Here is a 15,905-nt window from a genome sequence, read left to right as displayed (position 1 = left end):
ATTACAAACCAGAACAGTACGACCCGACCTGTCAACGACCCCAGCCGGCACAGACAGTGTATGTGAGACAGCCCCTGCAAGCTAACCCCATGTGTAGCCTCCCCTCAGCTAGGACTGTCTTTTCAGCTAGCTTGTTCTCCTCTGCTAGTCCAGCCGTCTGCTAGCTTAGCCCCTGCAGCTAACCAGCTAGCACAGCCTCTATGTTGATGTAGCCTTACAGCTAGCATAGGCCCTGTAGCTAGCTATGCCCTGGCAGCTAACCCTGTTCCCTCTGCTAGCCCACTTTATGTGTAGCTTCCCCAGCTAGCATGGCCTCCACTTTGTGTGTAGCTACCCTGTTCCCCACTGCTAGGACTGCCCTTCAGCTAGCAAGGTCAGTTTCCCTGGTGCCTCTCTGAAATTTTTTCCCCCCTGCGTTCCCGCCCCTGCAGGCCTGGCTGGTCGCCGGGTGGCTCCAGTGGAGGGGGGGGGTACTGTGAGGGCTGGAGGAATTCTGCATGCAGCCCAACGAGGGGGCGTGCCGTTTTTCTGCTTCACGCACCTGAGAGGAGTTTGCAATCAGCTCGGGAGAGTACTAGTATTGCAGACTCGCCTCCACTCCTTGTCGGGTCGTTCTTGTTACTACCATCTACTGCCGCGTCTCCGGCGTGAGACGTCGTGCCACCCCTGTACATCACCACCTGTCGCCGTTTCCTGGAGTGGGACACCGTCTTCGCTCTCTATTACTCCACGGGAGGATCCCAGTGTTCCCACTCCAGATGTCCTGCCGGCTACTTCCCAACTCCCTCTACATGGACCCGTTCCTGGGGTGAGGCTCGCCATCGCTCTCTATTACTCCACGGGAGGATGCCCGTGTTCTCACCCCATTCCCCTTGGACCCCCTGGTTGCTGCGCTGCCCGTCGGCAGCATTCGGGTCGGGAGGATGCCCGTGTTCAATGAAGAGTCCTGTGTATTTTTGCCCGTGTTTCTGGAGGATTTCCCGTGTACCTCTTTGCCTGTGTGCTAGAGGATTCCTGCCTGTGCGCCCCTTAAAGGCACTGTGCCGCGTTTTTTGTGTTCATGGACTTTGGTGTTTTTCCCCCTTAACACAATGGGGACCGGCCTCGTATATATACGGGTTTCGGTGCCATGCGTTGTGGACCAGAGGCACGTATATAGCCGTGGCAAGTTGTTATTGTTTTATTCCATATTAATAACCGGGTCAAGATCCCCGACCGGCTCTGCAGATCTACCCTCGTCTGTGGAATCGAGAACATGCAATACCGGCCAGATCCTCTTAGGGGCGCCATCGCTCCACTGCAGTATGCCTTGTGGGCAAATGGAAAACTTATTTTTTTTCATTCAGTTTCACTTTCATAGTACCCGGATCCTGAACCAACACAATGCACTGTGGATCACGTTTCGAATCGCAGATTTCACCATGGAATAATGGAATTTATCATCAGCCAATGGACATATCGATCTACCAGATGCCGATCGATAATGGGGAAATGCTGGGGGGTATCCCACGGGCTCACGGTAAGACCTTTTTCACCTAAATTACAGCCGGATCAGACCTTGCTGTGAGACGCAAGCAGTCGATCAGTGAATGTGGCTAGTTACACGGACGTATTGGTAATCAATAATACTAAACGACGTCCCCCCCCCTTTCATGCATACATGCTCTGGGACAGCCCGGATCATATGCAGTTTGAGTTATTTCATTAGCATATATAAAACGGAAATGCCGTTGAATATAACGTTAGTAGCCATTAGCTCCATAACTAGCTTTCCAGAAAATATATGAGACAAAATCTGCGATAAAGCTTATATTCACGGCGCTATAAAATGACAACCTACCGATGCATTTTTTTTCTTCTTTAAGCCATTTTGAAGGGACGGTTTATGAACTCAATTGACAATGAGAATGGACAGATAGCAACACTATAAAGCATAGATATAGTTGTACAAAAACCCACACGTTTGTTTACATTCCCCGGTCCTCTAGCCACTAATTAGACTAAGCCCAGTGGTCGCCAAAGTGTTAAAGGCTGAGTGCCGCTTTTTTGTATATAATAAATCATGCCCTTGTTTTGGCTAACTCGGATTACCTGTCTGTGTCGTGCAATTGGGGTCGCATTACAAACCATAACAGTGCAACCGTTTTGAAAAGAATTTCAGATCTAATTGTTGCTGCATGCTAACAATAGGGAAGAGAAACTAACTGCGTTTCAATATTTGTCAATAACGTTACATTTTGTGGTATATTATCCAGAATAATAAGAGTTATTAAAATAATGCATACAGAACTATGAACCTTGAACCCCATAGCGTGAAAAATTCCAACGCAGATCCAGAGCTCTGGATGTCCGCCGCAAAAAACTCCCATGATTCAAGGTTTTCCAAAATGGTTGCCTCTCGCGAAATATACAGACATTTCGAAAAGGAAAATCTATCTAATAACACTTTAACCTATTCCTAAACTAACATATTGATGATAATATACATTATAAATGCTGTTGTGACATGGTTTTGATACTTGATATACTTGAATACGTTTGAAAATAAAAACGCTAATTTTGTAAAACAATCTGGAGATATTGATTTATGACCAGATGTCATTTGCGGTCCGCCGACAGGCGGAAGAGGTTAGATGTATCCAACTGAGTTTTCTTGTAAACAGCTTACTTTTTAATTTACATTCACATTTCCACTTTTATTTACATTCACATTTCCACTTTTATTTACATTCACATTTCCACCTGGAGTTTCCTGTATTGTTGTTCTGTAGTCTACACGCTGAATACATTGCCTACCTCATTTAAACATTGCAAAGTCAATTTATTTACTGTTTCCTATTATATCCCATCCGTATTAGGTTTAAAATCACTTTCCGTTTTGAGGAAGTTGTAACAAGTCAGACCTCCGTTGATTGACAAGCGTTTGGCCTGTTAGATTTGAGAGATCATATTGGCAAATCAATCTGAAGCACAAGGGCGTGTTTACACTCCTCCAGTGCACTCTTCTTGTGTGCTATGTCACCCCTGTGCTCGTGGTGCACTTGCTGGAAGAACATGTGAATACACTATTCTCTGCGACCCCTTTTCACCTACTGTGCACTATAGCCCCAATTGCATCATTTTAGCAGAGGTCAAATGTGAATAGTGAATAATGGTGAATAACTCCTGTGTTGACTGACAAGAACACATGTGTTAGCCTAGTCTGAATCACAGCCACTGTCAATAAGACCAACTGAGACTTAATCGCCTGCACAGGAGGCTGCAATAAAACGCATCCTCGTTGTGATAATTAGTGTGGCTTTTCGTTGACTAATAGCTGTAGGCAGAGTGTCACAACATATGTATGTGTCATTCACAAGATTAACGGAGAGAAATAAAACATATTCTAGGAACATGAATTCAATCCATTCACAACGGCACATTTTCCCTGACAGATATGACAGATGTATGAGGGGATTGTCTGTGTGTCTGTGTCTGTGTGTGTGTGTGTGTGTGTGTGTGTGTGTGTGTGTGTGTGTGTGTGTGTGTGTGTGTGTGTGTGTGTGTGTGTGTGTGTGTGTGTGTGTGTGTGTGTGTGTGTGTGTGTGTGTGTGTGTGTGTGTGTGTGTGTGTGTGTGTGTGTGTGTGTGTGTGTGTGTGTGTGTGTGTGTGTGTGTGTGTGTGTGGTAGAAGGGTGTGTGAAAATGTATTCATGGTTGTAAATCATTCATTACACATTCCCTTGAGTACCTTTAGACACTGCAGTTCAATGTTTCCTCTCGATAGGTGGCTTTTTACAAGCTATATCTATTTATCTGACAGTGTGATTATCATCATAAATATTGCTGAGCTTGTGTGTTTGGGTTTACAGTCAAGGCTGTCCCTGGATCTGTTTACTGCTTTATTGAAATGATTGCTCAGCGGCAGCTCGATCGGAACTGCTTTTTGTCTGAATGCACGCGCGCACACACACACACACACACACACACACACACACACACACACACACACACACACACACACACACACACACACACACACACACACACACACACACACACACACACACAGCACTCTGACACTACCTAGATGCTATCAGTTGTTTACCTCAGCCGCAGCTTACCTATAATAATCAATGTCGCCACTGTGTCGTCTCACTTAACCCGTCTGTAGTGTGATAGTAAAGTTGTCGTGTGGTAGTGAAAGGGTTAACCTTCTGTATTGTCGCAGTGGACGGGTTAACCATTTGGTAGTGCGGTCGTGAATGGGTTAAAGTTATAGTTATAGCGACTATAAACTTGTTATTTTAGCACAGCAGCACCCCCCCCCCCCCCACACACATATCCACCCTTTGCCCCTCCATCATACCCCTCTCCTGCCTCCCAAGGTCAGCAGAGCTGCTGATGTCACATCGCCCAGTCACATGATCACACTTCACTTCACATGTTTACAAAAGCCCCCCTGCATCCGCCACCTGCCAGCTGTTGCCATAGCAGCCAGATTCCACTCATGAGCAGCTTCAGTCAGTCAGGTCACACGTTTGGGGGGGGGGGGGGGGGGGGGGGGGGGGCCGCCCGCTTCAATATGCAACAACCAGCCAGATATCCCTACTGGATTTTGTGGGAACGCAAATTACTATTAAAGGGGAACTATCTTATAAATGGCCTTTTCCAGTGTTTAGCATTATTTTCTAGCTATGTGGACTTATATTAATAGGATCTATGTCTCTAATTCTCATTTTGGCGCATTCTTCCAATTCTCATCTCACAATATTGTCCCTTACTCAAGTGAGTCATCTGAAATTTAGCGTACCTTTGACGTCAAAAGTTTTCTCATCTGCATACTAACGCCCGCCCCCTCTATGTTTTGTGCCAGCTGCCAGCCACCGCAGGTGAACACACTCAAACATTATTTATTGCAGTATGCAAGCAAATGCGTGGAATTGAAGTTTAACAGTGAGTTAGCATTGGGTTAGCATTTAAAAACACTATGAGCAAAACGGGCAAGATACGTTGTGCTGTTCCTGACTGCCAAGCAGTGAATATGTCCTTGCATTCATTCCCTGATGATGTCGTGATCCGTCATCAATGGGCCAAGTTTGTTTTCGGCGACCCGCGGAATGCTCTCCCAACTACTCGGAGTCGCCTACAATGGCGAACTATTAATTATGAAGAGGACAAACGGTGATGATCCATCCTGTTACGATGGGGTGGCGAGGGAAGGAGAGGAGAACCCAATATGCGGAATGGAGTGGAAGGAGGAAACGGAGACGGCAGTTTGCTCTTCTCAAACACTGTTCTTTTTATTATAAGAACCACAGGAGCGATAATAGGTCACAAGACCAAAACAAAAGTAAAGAAGCTGATAAATAAACAAACATAAAGACGGGCGAAGGCAAGTTACAAAAGAACATAAAAGGCACAGCCGGGCTGGCACAGAGTAAAGATAGAAATGAGAACTCAAAAATAAACAGGCAACAAACGGAACACTAATATACACTTACTTAGACAGTACAACACTACAGGGCAAGGATGACATTGACAGGAACAGGGTTAACGGAGGAATGTCACCACACAGAGAAGCAAACCGAACACACACTGACTAATTACAATTGGCCACACCTGGCTAGGCCAGTCTAAAACACACAACAACCAACTAAACACAAAAGCAATTTACAAAACCACAAGCAGACAGGGGAAACACATCACACAAGGGAAGGGACATTCAATAACACACACCATGAAATAACATTAATTATATTCATCAATATAGTCATTATCGGTGTGATGATTGCCTGCACCATAATAATGGATTGGATTCATCTGGCCACTAGAGGGAGGTAGGAGACCAGGTAGGAGACCACTGTTCCCACTGTGACCACAATTTACATTGTGGCCACTGTTTCCATTGTCCTCCCTGGAACCATTACACCATCCATAACATAAGGTGATAATGATATTGTGCTCCACAAGCAATGGGCCAAGTTCGTTTTTGGATTTTTGCAAAGACAAAGGATAATGCTGGCTGATTTCCTGGCTGTTGCTAAAGAAGGGAGCCCAAGTATTCGGGACAGAAAGAAAACATCGAATCAGTAAGTACATACAGTACGTCGTAATTAGTTAATTAGCAGTAGGACCTCGTTCATTCATCCATTTGTGTATTACGGTACTCTTCCATGTGTGTGTGCGCCAAGAAAGTCTAACGTTATGTGTGTGTGTGTGTGTGTGTGTTAGACGGAGTGAGAGAGCAAGCTAGCTTAGCTAACTTTATCTTAGCTCTGTGCTTCGTTGTATATATGTAGACCTACTTGTGTGTATTGCGAATGAATGATTATGTTCCTTGTGTGTGTTTGGGGGGGGGGGGGGGGTTATCTTAGCTCTGTTTATTGCACCAAGAAAATCTAACGTTACTAACATTGTTAGTACAAGCGCCATGTGTGTGTGTGTGTGTGTGTGTGTGTGTGTGTGTGTGTGTGTGTGTGTGTGTGTGTGTGTGTTAGACGGGGTGAGAGAGCAATCTTATTCTTCCTGTCATTTGTTTTCTCTATACCCAAAATCGTATGGCATGGGTACCTGCTTCGGTGTCATCCCTTTGTGGATTGTATTGTATTCAAAAACGTATGCTTGAGCCATATTTGTTTGTGTATTAGGTTCACTTTGACGTTAGTAGAGTAGTATGGGCGGAGCTACAGACATGGGGGTCTGTCACTCAAATCGCATTACGAGGCAGAGGCCAGCCTCAAAACAGCTTAAAATCTTGAAGTGGAAAAATGCTGTTTTAGAGTACTTGATTAGAAATACAAAACAATGAATTTTTTGGAAAAAAAACCATACAGATGTGTTCCATAGACTCACAGGAATTGTGTAAAATTGCCCAAATAGTGAAAGAAATAGTAAGATAGTTCCCCTTTAATGAATAACATTTGCTTAGTTTTTACAGTGTTGTCGGAGGATGCATCTCCATTAAAGATGCATAGGTCTTTCAGAGCGATAATAAGTCTCACAATGCATAGTGAGGCTAATGAAGAAAAAAAATCTAAATCTAAACTCAATAATGCATTTCTTTGGTAACGGTAGTTTCAAAGATCATTATAATGAAACAATGCTTGAATATAAATTGTTTGTTTGTATTTTTTTCATGCTATTCATAATAGTCTGAGGGGTAATCTACCAATCATAATTACTCAGGTGATTAACTCAATCAGTGGTAAGAAGGCCACCGCTTTAGTATAGGAATACATGGCGGTGTTTGCAGGGCTCAAACTATATTATATATCATAGCTAAGGATATAATACTATTGCCCATTTGACATCGAGTATCTATCGTTCAATTTGTGAAATTTTTTCTATGCTTTGATCGTCACCAACGGAATACGTTACACACACACATTACACACATTACACACATACCCTCGGATCGCATGGAAGGGATTCTTAGATCAATGCAGGATTGATACCATATAGCCCTTACCTTGACTAGGATATACTCCAAAAAGAATATTCCAATTATCTGATCGCCATTCCAAGTATTGATGTCGATCGTGTTGCCAACATAATCCATCAAAGAACATGAACCGGGAGTGCTTGATTCTCCTCAATCCATGCGTTATAGACGCTTGTCCTGCCCGACAATGGAAACCCGGCCCGGACTTTTTAGATCAACGCACAGCCCAATCCAGAGAGTTTCAAAGGATGTGCAATACCGGCCGCAAGGCGGCAGGTGGCGGTATTGGACGTTTGCAATCTCAGACTCATTCCCAATGATAACACAGGCTCCCTCGATGGATTATGAATGGGAATATCGAATAAAAGAAATAACGATAGAAAACTCGACTTTTCTCAGGTTTGGCGCTCAAGCGTCGGCGAGTTAACCCGACTTTATTCGTGAGTGGCGTCCAATAAGTTAAGGTAACCTGACCAGTGATCTGATATTTGAGATGCATTTATTGAGTCAACATAATCACAACAGGAAGTATCATCTTATAATTATTTGTATTATACGCAGTTGAATATACTTTTTACTGTAACACAGTGCTCAATCAACAGAACGATCTAACACCTCTATCCTGTTTCCTTCCTATCGTCGTATGTGAAATATATAGATAGCAAGGAATGAGAGAAGTAATGAGGCTCTTTTATTGTTTGCATAAAGCAGATGAGCATCAGAAAACATCAGATGTAATAATAATAATTAATAATAATAATAATAATAATAATAATAATAATAATAATAATAATAATAATAATAATAATAATAATAATAATAATAATAATAATAATAATAATAATAATAATTCATTACATTTATATAGCGCTTTTCTAGACACTCAAAGTGCTCCCCACAATGTAGGGTGGAAATTGCCTCCTTCACCACCACTGGTAGCACCCAACCTTGGGCTACGCAGGCTCAATGGCTGCCATACACTGGCACCAGGCAGCCTCTACCAGGGGTGTCAAACTCATTTTCACAGAGGGCCACATCAGCATTATGGTTGCCCTCAAAGGGCCAAAGACCGTATAAATGTTAATGTAATGTAAAATAAATGTAGCTACTCATTTACATATTGTTAAACATGTTGTTTCTGTATTTATTGCTTATTCAAGTTATACATATTGCATATGCATTTGCATAGATGTAAAAATATATGTTAGCTTATGTTATTTTAACAAATAATTGTTGTTTATCAGAACCCCATATTACTCCATTAATCAATGATCAAACCATTCAAGTAAATAACAAAGAAGAAGATCATCAAATACAAGCTATGACAATAAGTTTGTTCAAAACCTTTTTGTCACAGTCAAGAGGGGCAGAACTAACAACTGAGCTGCAAAGAACACGTGGGACAGATGTAGCAGATGTTACAAAAACAAATGGCTGCACACAACCTTGCAGAGGCCATACATCCAACTAATGGAAGATATTTTAATTAACTTTAATTAACAGATTGCAGAATGGGTACAGTACAGTACAGCTCAATACACACAATTGTTAAGGGGATGCAGACCAGAGAAAGACTTTCGACTTGTTTACATCAGGGTCCACCATTTTTAATTCGTAATGAAATTGCTATTATGTGTCTGCATGAACACACAACTGTAACTGTACTCAAAAATAACAAAATAAGGGTTGTCTCAGTTCACAACTATATTGGTCAAGTTTTGGGTGGGACTTGTTTGCGTCCCTACAGCTTCTTATTCAATTGAGCGAGATGCTCGGTTATGCATCTGACAGTTCAGACAATATTTCTTCAACCCATTGTTACCTATTCTGCCTGGATCTTTTTTGTATTTTGGGCTGTAAAATTGTCAAAGAATGTCTGAGGAGTAAGTGCTTTTGGCTTTTTTCCTTTGTTACTTCATCAATACCTCAGATGTTCAACATACATGTATGTGTAAGAATGTGTAATAACTAAGGCTGTCAAAGTTAAAGCTTTATTAACGCATTAACCCACAATTATTTTAACGCCGCAATTTTTTTAAATTTTTTATTTTATTTATTTTATTTTTTTATAGCTCATGGGGGGCCACATCAAATTACGTGGGGGGCCACATTTGTTTGACACCTATGCTCTATACTTTCCACAAGCAACTTGTCCTTTTGCGCAATCTGATTGGCCACTGACGTTTCTGGTCATGTGACATGTGCGCCCAATCGTGTGACGGCAAGTTCTTTGGACGGTTAAGCTTAGGCGCTCTTTCGAAGTTGGTTAAGGTTAGAGTTTGTCTTAGAGCATGGCGATAGAACGCCAGCCCTGATTCCAAACTCTAACCTAAAATTAACCAACTGCGAAAGAGTCGCCTAAGCTTAACCAGTGATAAACTAGGCGTTAGGTCGTTTGCAGGCTGTTCGACGCGGAAATGGGCTAAGACACTGCTCATCATGCGATTGGGCGCACATGTCACATGACCAGAAACGTGCGTGGCCAATCAGAGCGCAAAACGGGAACGCGGAAGGACAAGTTGCTTGTGGAAAGTATAGACGCCACCAGGCACACATCACACTACACAATGGCTGAACGGCTCAGGAGACAGGGATTGATATCAGCCAATTAAGGGATGATTAGGTGGCCTTGATGTCAGAGACCTGATTGGGAATTTGGCCAGGAAAGTCGGGCAACCCCCTACTCTTTGCGATAGGTGTCCTGGGTTATTTAACGACGAGATTCAGTCAGGACCTCGGTTTAGCATCTCATCCGAAGATGACGCAGGTTGCATTGAAAGGAGAATAAAAGCTGGCATAACTGTTTTTGATTCATAACTGTCTTTGATTCAGCCCGTTCCACCTGGTAACTCCACTATGTGAAGCCTTTACCTGGAAGGAGGAGTGTCTGCTGTGGGTTTCTCTCAGATCAGGTGTCCTGTCATCACTTCCCGCTCCCAGATGCAATTTCAACCTCAGTTCGGGACATATTTATCTTTCTATTTTCCACACACGTTGTTACATTTAGATCTGAGAGCCTGGTATAAATAAATGCCTTGAAAGTCTCCCGGGGAATAAAAACACAGGCGTGTGGTGTGGTAATAAAGATCAGAGGAGGCGTCTTCCATTATGTGTTGAATTGGAAAATGTTTTAAAAGCTGCAGAGATAGATGTGTGATCTCGGTGGCTGCCTGCGTGAGCTCCGTGAAGGAGGCAATTTACACTGCAAATTGGTTTCTCCACCAGAAGCAGAGGCCGCCCAGAAACGAGCTCCCGAACGCATTCACGCGCAGACACGTAGACATGCACACGCAGACATGCACACGCAGACACATAGACATGCACGCGCAGACATACTGTAAGGTCACACTTACACACAAGCGCAAACAGTCACCAGCTCAGACCACAGACACGTGCTGCTCTCCCTCACGTTTGCACTGAGGTGACTCTGCAAAAACCATCCCCACCCCAGGGGGCCAGGCCATGCTGTTCTCTCTCTCACTGTCTGTCTCTCTCTCTCTCTCTCTCTCTCTCTCTCTCTCTCTCTATATATATATATATATCTATATATATATCTCTATATACAGTATATATAGATCTCTCTCTCTCTGTCATATATATATATATATATATATATATATATATATATATATATATATATATATATTGTGACAGATCTCCTCCCCCCTCCTTGGGATACGTGAAGGAAGGGAGATATATCCGTCACTTAGGTAGCTGATTAGAACTGATGTAGCACACCTGCACAGCATTTAGGCACATCCACCTCACTCGCACACACACACACACACTAGCTTATTAGTGCTGATATAGTACACCTGCACATAATTGTAGAGACACACCCCACGTGCACTCACAATCATCTCACACAGTATATTAACCCGGAGAGGAACAGAGTTGAGTGGAGCGGAGTATGGTGTTGGAGTGTTGGAGTAGAGAGAGTGTTATTATTGTTCAGAGTTGCGACGGAGAGGAGATAGCGAGATAGGTGTTCTTTGTTACCGAAACCTGGACCGGCTGAGATACCCCCCTGTGTACTGACCTATTTTTGGACCGGACGACGACCCTGAACTGTGAACAATCCCTCTTTCTGTCGGCGAGCCTGTTTTGTGTTATTGGCCCCCTATAACGGAACCCGACCATTCTATTGCTTTTTCCTCCTGGATTTATCGCTTAATCAATAAATACTTGTATTGATTGATATTGCTCTTGTGTGGACCTTCGCATTTGTTTGTATTTGAACCGTGGCGAACCTGCATCCTATCAGGTTCGTCTCAATATATATATATATATATTCTCCCTTTGCTCCTTCTCCCTCTATCTCTCTATCTCTCTCGCTCTCCCCCTCTCTCTCTCCTCCTTTTCCATCTCCATAGGCCATTGCACACATGAATACACCTACAATCAGAATTTATTATGGGTAAAGTTTAAAGCATTATGAAAACAACACACACACACACACACACACACACACACACACACACACACACACACACACACACACACACACACACACACACACACACACACACACACACACACACACACACACACACACGCCATGGCCTCTCAATGTATGTTATTGGCTCCTAATATTCATATAGATTTCATGTCACCTTGACATTCTTAGATTGAATAGTAACAGTGGACAGAAAGCTGTTGATCTGATTATCAGTGCATTACTTTAGCAAGGTTAAGGCACACCACACACACACACACACACACACACACACACACACACACACACACAATGCAAATTCTCATGCACACACACATACAGCAGAATGACAAAGTAGGAGTGTCCATTGAGAGATTAACAGCTTTGAATTCAATTGCAGACAACCTCCGGATAGGCAGCCAGTAAGAGGATATAGAGGGAACATAGCTTTGATTATCAAGTTAGCGCTGTTCCAGCGGTCTCTTGCCTTCTCTTCTCATGTGTCAGGCAGGGGCGTGTGCTGCTCCAACATAAGTGGAGTAGGTGGATGGGGGAGGGATGTGATGGTGCGTTATTTGATAGTGATTAGGTATACAGTACGTGTGACCTGTTTGGGGCTGTTTATTTCTGTGTTGAATAAATATTGATGAGGGTAATGCGTCGGAACAGAACATTCCTTGGAGAAGAGAGATACTTTTCCTTTGTCTCCCTCTGTAACATCCTCTCTCTCTCTCTCTCTCTCTCTCTCTCTCTCTCTCTCTCTCTCTCTCTCTCTCTCTCCCATCCGTAGGAAAGAAGAACACGATCCTGATGCACAAGGTTCAGCATGATCTCAACTCGGGTGTCTTCGACAATCGGGAGACCGAGATGATCCAGGAGATCGTGAAATATGACCGGGAGATGGTTCAGCAGGTGGGCGTGCCGCGGCCGCGCGCCATGTCTCTGTGCGCGACCCCTTCCCTCCACAGTGGCGGCATGTTCGCTCCTCCCGGGTCCTCGTCCCAGAGCTCAGCCATCGCCACCCTCCAGCAGGCCGTAGCCATGAGCTTCTGTCCCCCCATGGCGGGGCCCCTGGTGGGGTCGGGGAACCTGCAGTCTCCCACAACGGTACGGAGATTCCAGGTGATGCCGAACGTCTCTAGCCCCATGTCGCCGTCTCCGCTCCAGTCCCAGCAGTCGATGCAGCCCCAGCTCCATGCTGCTGGTGCCTTCGCTACGGCCCTCTCCAGCCCCCCGGTCCAGAGCCCACTTGCAGCTGGAGGACGATCATTCCAGTATGGCTCCAATGGCCTGGGTGGCCCCTCTTCAGGCTCCCAGCTCTCCCTAGTCCAGCAGCATGTGGCCACCCCCGTTCACCGGCCCAGCGCGCACAAGAGCACCCACTCTCTGCACATGGGCAGTCTGAGCCAGGACGCCAGGGCGCTGTCCGCCTCTCAGCCCTCATTGCCCCATGATGGGGCCCAGCCTGTAGCTCCCAGTCCCTCCCAGTCCAGTAGAGTCTCCTCCACCTCCATTGGACCCCCCCAGACCCCGTTGGGCCCTGCAGGCTTCCGGAGTGCCATGACACATAGGGTGGTCTTGCCCCACCAGATGTCCGTAGGGGCCTTCCCTCTAGTATCCTTACCTGGTTCTTTACACGGGTTGGGGGCCGGGGCAGGGCTGGCTGTGGGGGCCTTGGGGACAGGTCTGGTGGACTCGGGACTACCCAAGAGGGACTCCATAGCAAGCCTTCCTGAGACGGACCACATCAAAGTCAGATCCAGGCTATCCTCAAACTTGTGACCTTAATGAACAGTCAGGAGGAGTCAGCGAGGGGGTTCCGTTTGGCTGCAGAGACTTGTGGGGAGGATTTGCCTTCTTCCTCCTAGGGCTCCTGCAGTAGGACTTCTCTTTCCCTACTCCAGCTTGACTATCCGAATGTATGAATGCTGTGTGAGTGGTGTCAGAGAGAGACTAGGTGGTCTGAGAGACTGTATATTATGACGGCTGTATGTCGACTTGTGCGTCTGCAGTGTTGGTATGTTTCTACTCCAGCCGCAGACATAGATACACAGAGCAGAACTACAGTAGTGGTAAAGTAGCTTCTCCCCACACCTGCCCCCCCCCTCATCTACTGTCTTTCCCTGTTACCATAGACAACAGCATATAAACATATCTGTTTCAGACACAAAAACTCTCCCTCACCTGCTCTGTAGTCCAAAAAATGCGAAACTGGCAGAGGACGGGACAAAAAGAGAATCAGGGACATCCAGATGACTGACAAAGTTGGCACTTTACTGGGATATGATATCTACCACTTTTCTTTTGTCAATAAGATAATGCAAAACAAGATGATCTCTTCCCCTCTATAATACTTAGTGGTCTCGTTTTCACAGGATTATTGTTTCACAACACTTGCCTATATTCAAATCAATACATAAAATATTAACAAGGACAATTTTGTGTTTCTTCTGTGTTCATTAATTACATTTTTTTGTGTAATTTTTCCAGGTGAAAGTTGGGCATGTAATAACATCAAGGGTGCATCAAATGGGATAGATCATTGGATTGATAATATTGATAAGGGACACAAAGCAAACATTGTTTGACTGCCTTGATGTCGTGTCCTCTGTTCACATTTGTGCTGTTATGAATCATAACAGGTTATGAGTCATTAGGAGTAATTTTCCAGGATCTAGTTGGCCTCTTCCCTTCAACTGACGGTCTTTACAGATCATATTGTTGTAGTCTTTCAGGATATTTAGATCATGGACATCGATCTTTCTTCTCATTCTGAAATGACAATTTTGGGGGCAAATTATATTATTTCAGCCATGTTATCTATTCCCACCCAGAGAGTAATGAATAAACATTATGTATAATGTAAAAAATGGAACTGACTTGAAAATATTCCAAATTAGTAACATGTGATTTCTGTGGATGAATATATCAATGGATTTCTCCCTTATTATCTTGTTTTTACATGAATTAAATCCAAAATGATATTGGCTAAAGTCACCGGAGTCATGCAGGTTTTGTGAAATGTAAATTAGGATTGTGATCTAACCTTGGCACACAGGCCCACCTGGGAAAAGACAATGTTTTCATAATCAGCCCAACTTCAATGCAATATTTGTATCTTTTGTGTTTGATATCTATCACTATCCAATATAATGAATACCGACAGTATTAATATATTGTACATTCGCATTTCAGCTTCACTGCCAGTTCATTCTAAGCAATTTTAGCAATAGTTAAAATGCTAAACCGTCCAAAAATCTGATCAAAATGTAAATCCATCCTTTTCTAATTCTCAGCCTTACATTCATTCAGCAATACCATTTAGGCAAAGTGCCATTTTACCAAGACTGATTTGCTGTGCAGATAATGATACTCCTGCAGTGCTCAAACCTATACTGTAATCGCAGCGCAGACACTTTGCAGGATGCATATCGCAGTGGACCTCTGTCATGCAGCAATTGACCTATCGCAAACCCTGCCCTCTCTTCTTGATCCTCCAATCACAACTGTGTTTATCCGAGGGAAGCAACAGTTGTGCCTGGAGGATCAGGAAAAGAGGGCAGGGTTTGAGATGAGGTCCGTTGATGATAAGTGTTCGATCACTGATTTGTGTCCAAGAACATTAGGTAGAACGCCAGCTTCCCTCCCAGTTCTGTCCTAAAGCATTACTGGGTAATGACAGTGGAGATTGGATCCCTAGTCTGGTCTGGTCTATTTGGGGACTAGTTGTATTCTCCCTCATTATACAGTACCAATAATGAGGTCCGTCCTCTCCCATCATCGGTTTGGATTTCATGTTTTGTTTCAACGTTGTTACCCTCCTTGAGAGTTCTGAATGCTTTGGAAAGGTATTTTGTTTATGTTTACGTTTTTTTCCTTGCCCATATTATTCCCTTTGGAACCTATTTAGTAACCAACACATTTTTGAAGTTGTTTGATATTGTTGACAGAATTGTTGTACACAGTAGTTTTACCTCTTCTGAATGCACTGAGTTAGGACTAGAAGTGAAAATAATAATAATAATTATTATTATTATCTTTTTAAGAT

At 43.8% G+C, this 15,905-nt stretch overlaps 1 protein-coding gene across 1 annotated transcript in view; it reads left to right on the top strand.

Annotated features, from left to right (window-relative positions):
- hcn2b (hyperpolarization activated cyclic nucleotide-gated potassium channel 2b) overlaps positions 1-13,639 on the top strand; it is a gene marked incomplete at both ends in the record, with an annotated part of 135,362 nt that extends 121,723 nt beyond the window's left edge. The window contains one exon of the mRNA XM_084307819.1: positions 12,648-13,639. Coding sequence (XP_084163945.1) covers positions 12,648-13,639 — 992 coding nt within the window. The remainder of the gene's footprint in view (positions 1-12,647) is intronic.
- Between the last annotated feature and the right edge of the window lie 2,266 nt (positions 13,640-15,905).

Source organism: Notolepis coatsorum (genome assembly GCF_963971535.1).
Source record: "Notolepis coatsorum genome assembly, chromosome: 2".
In the NCBI taxonomy this organism is placed as follows: Eukaryota; Metazoa; Chordata; class Actinopteri; order Aulopiformes; family Paralepididae; genus Notolepis; species Notolepis coatsorum.
The sequence above is the reverse complement of the archived record's forward strand: the minus strand, read 5'-3'. Positions and strand labels throughout refer to the sequence as shown.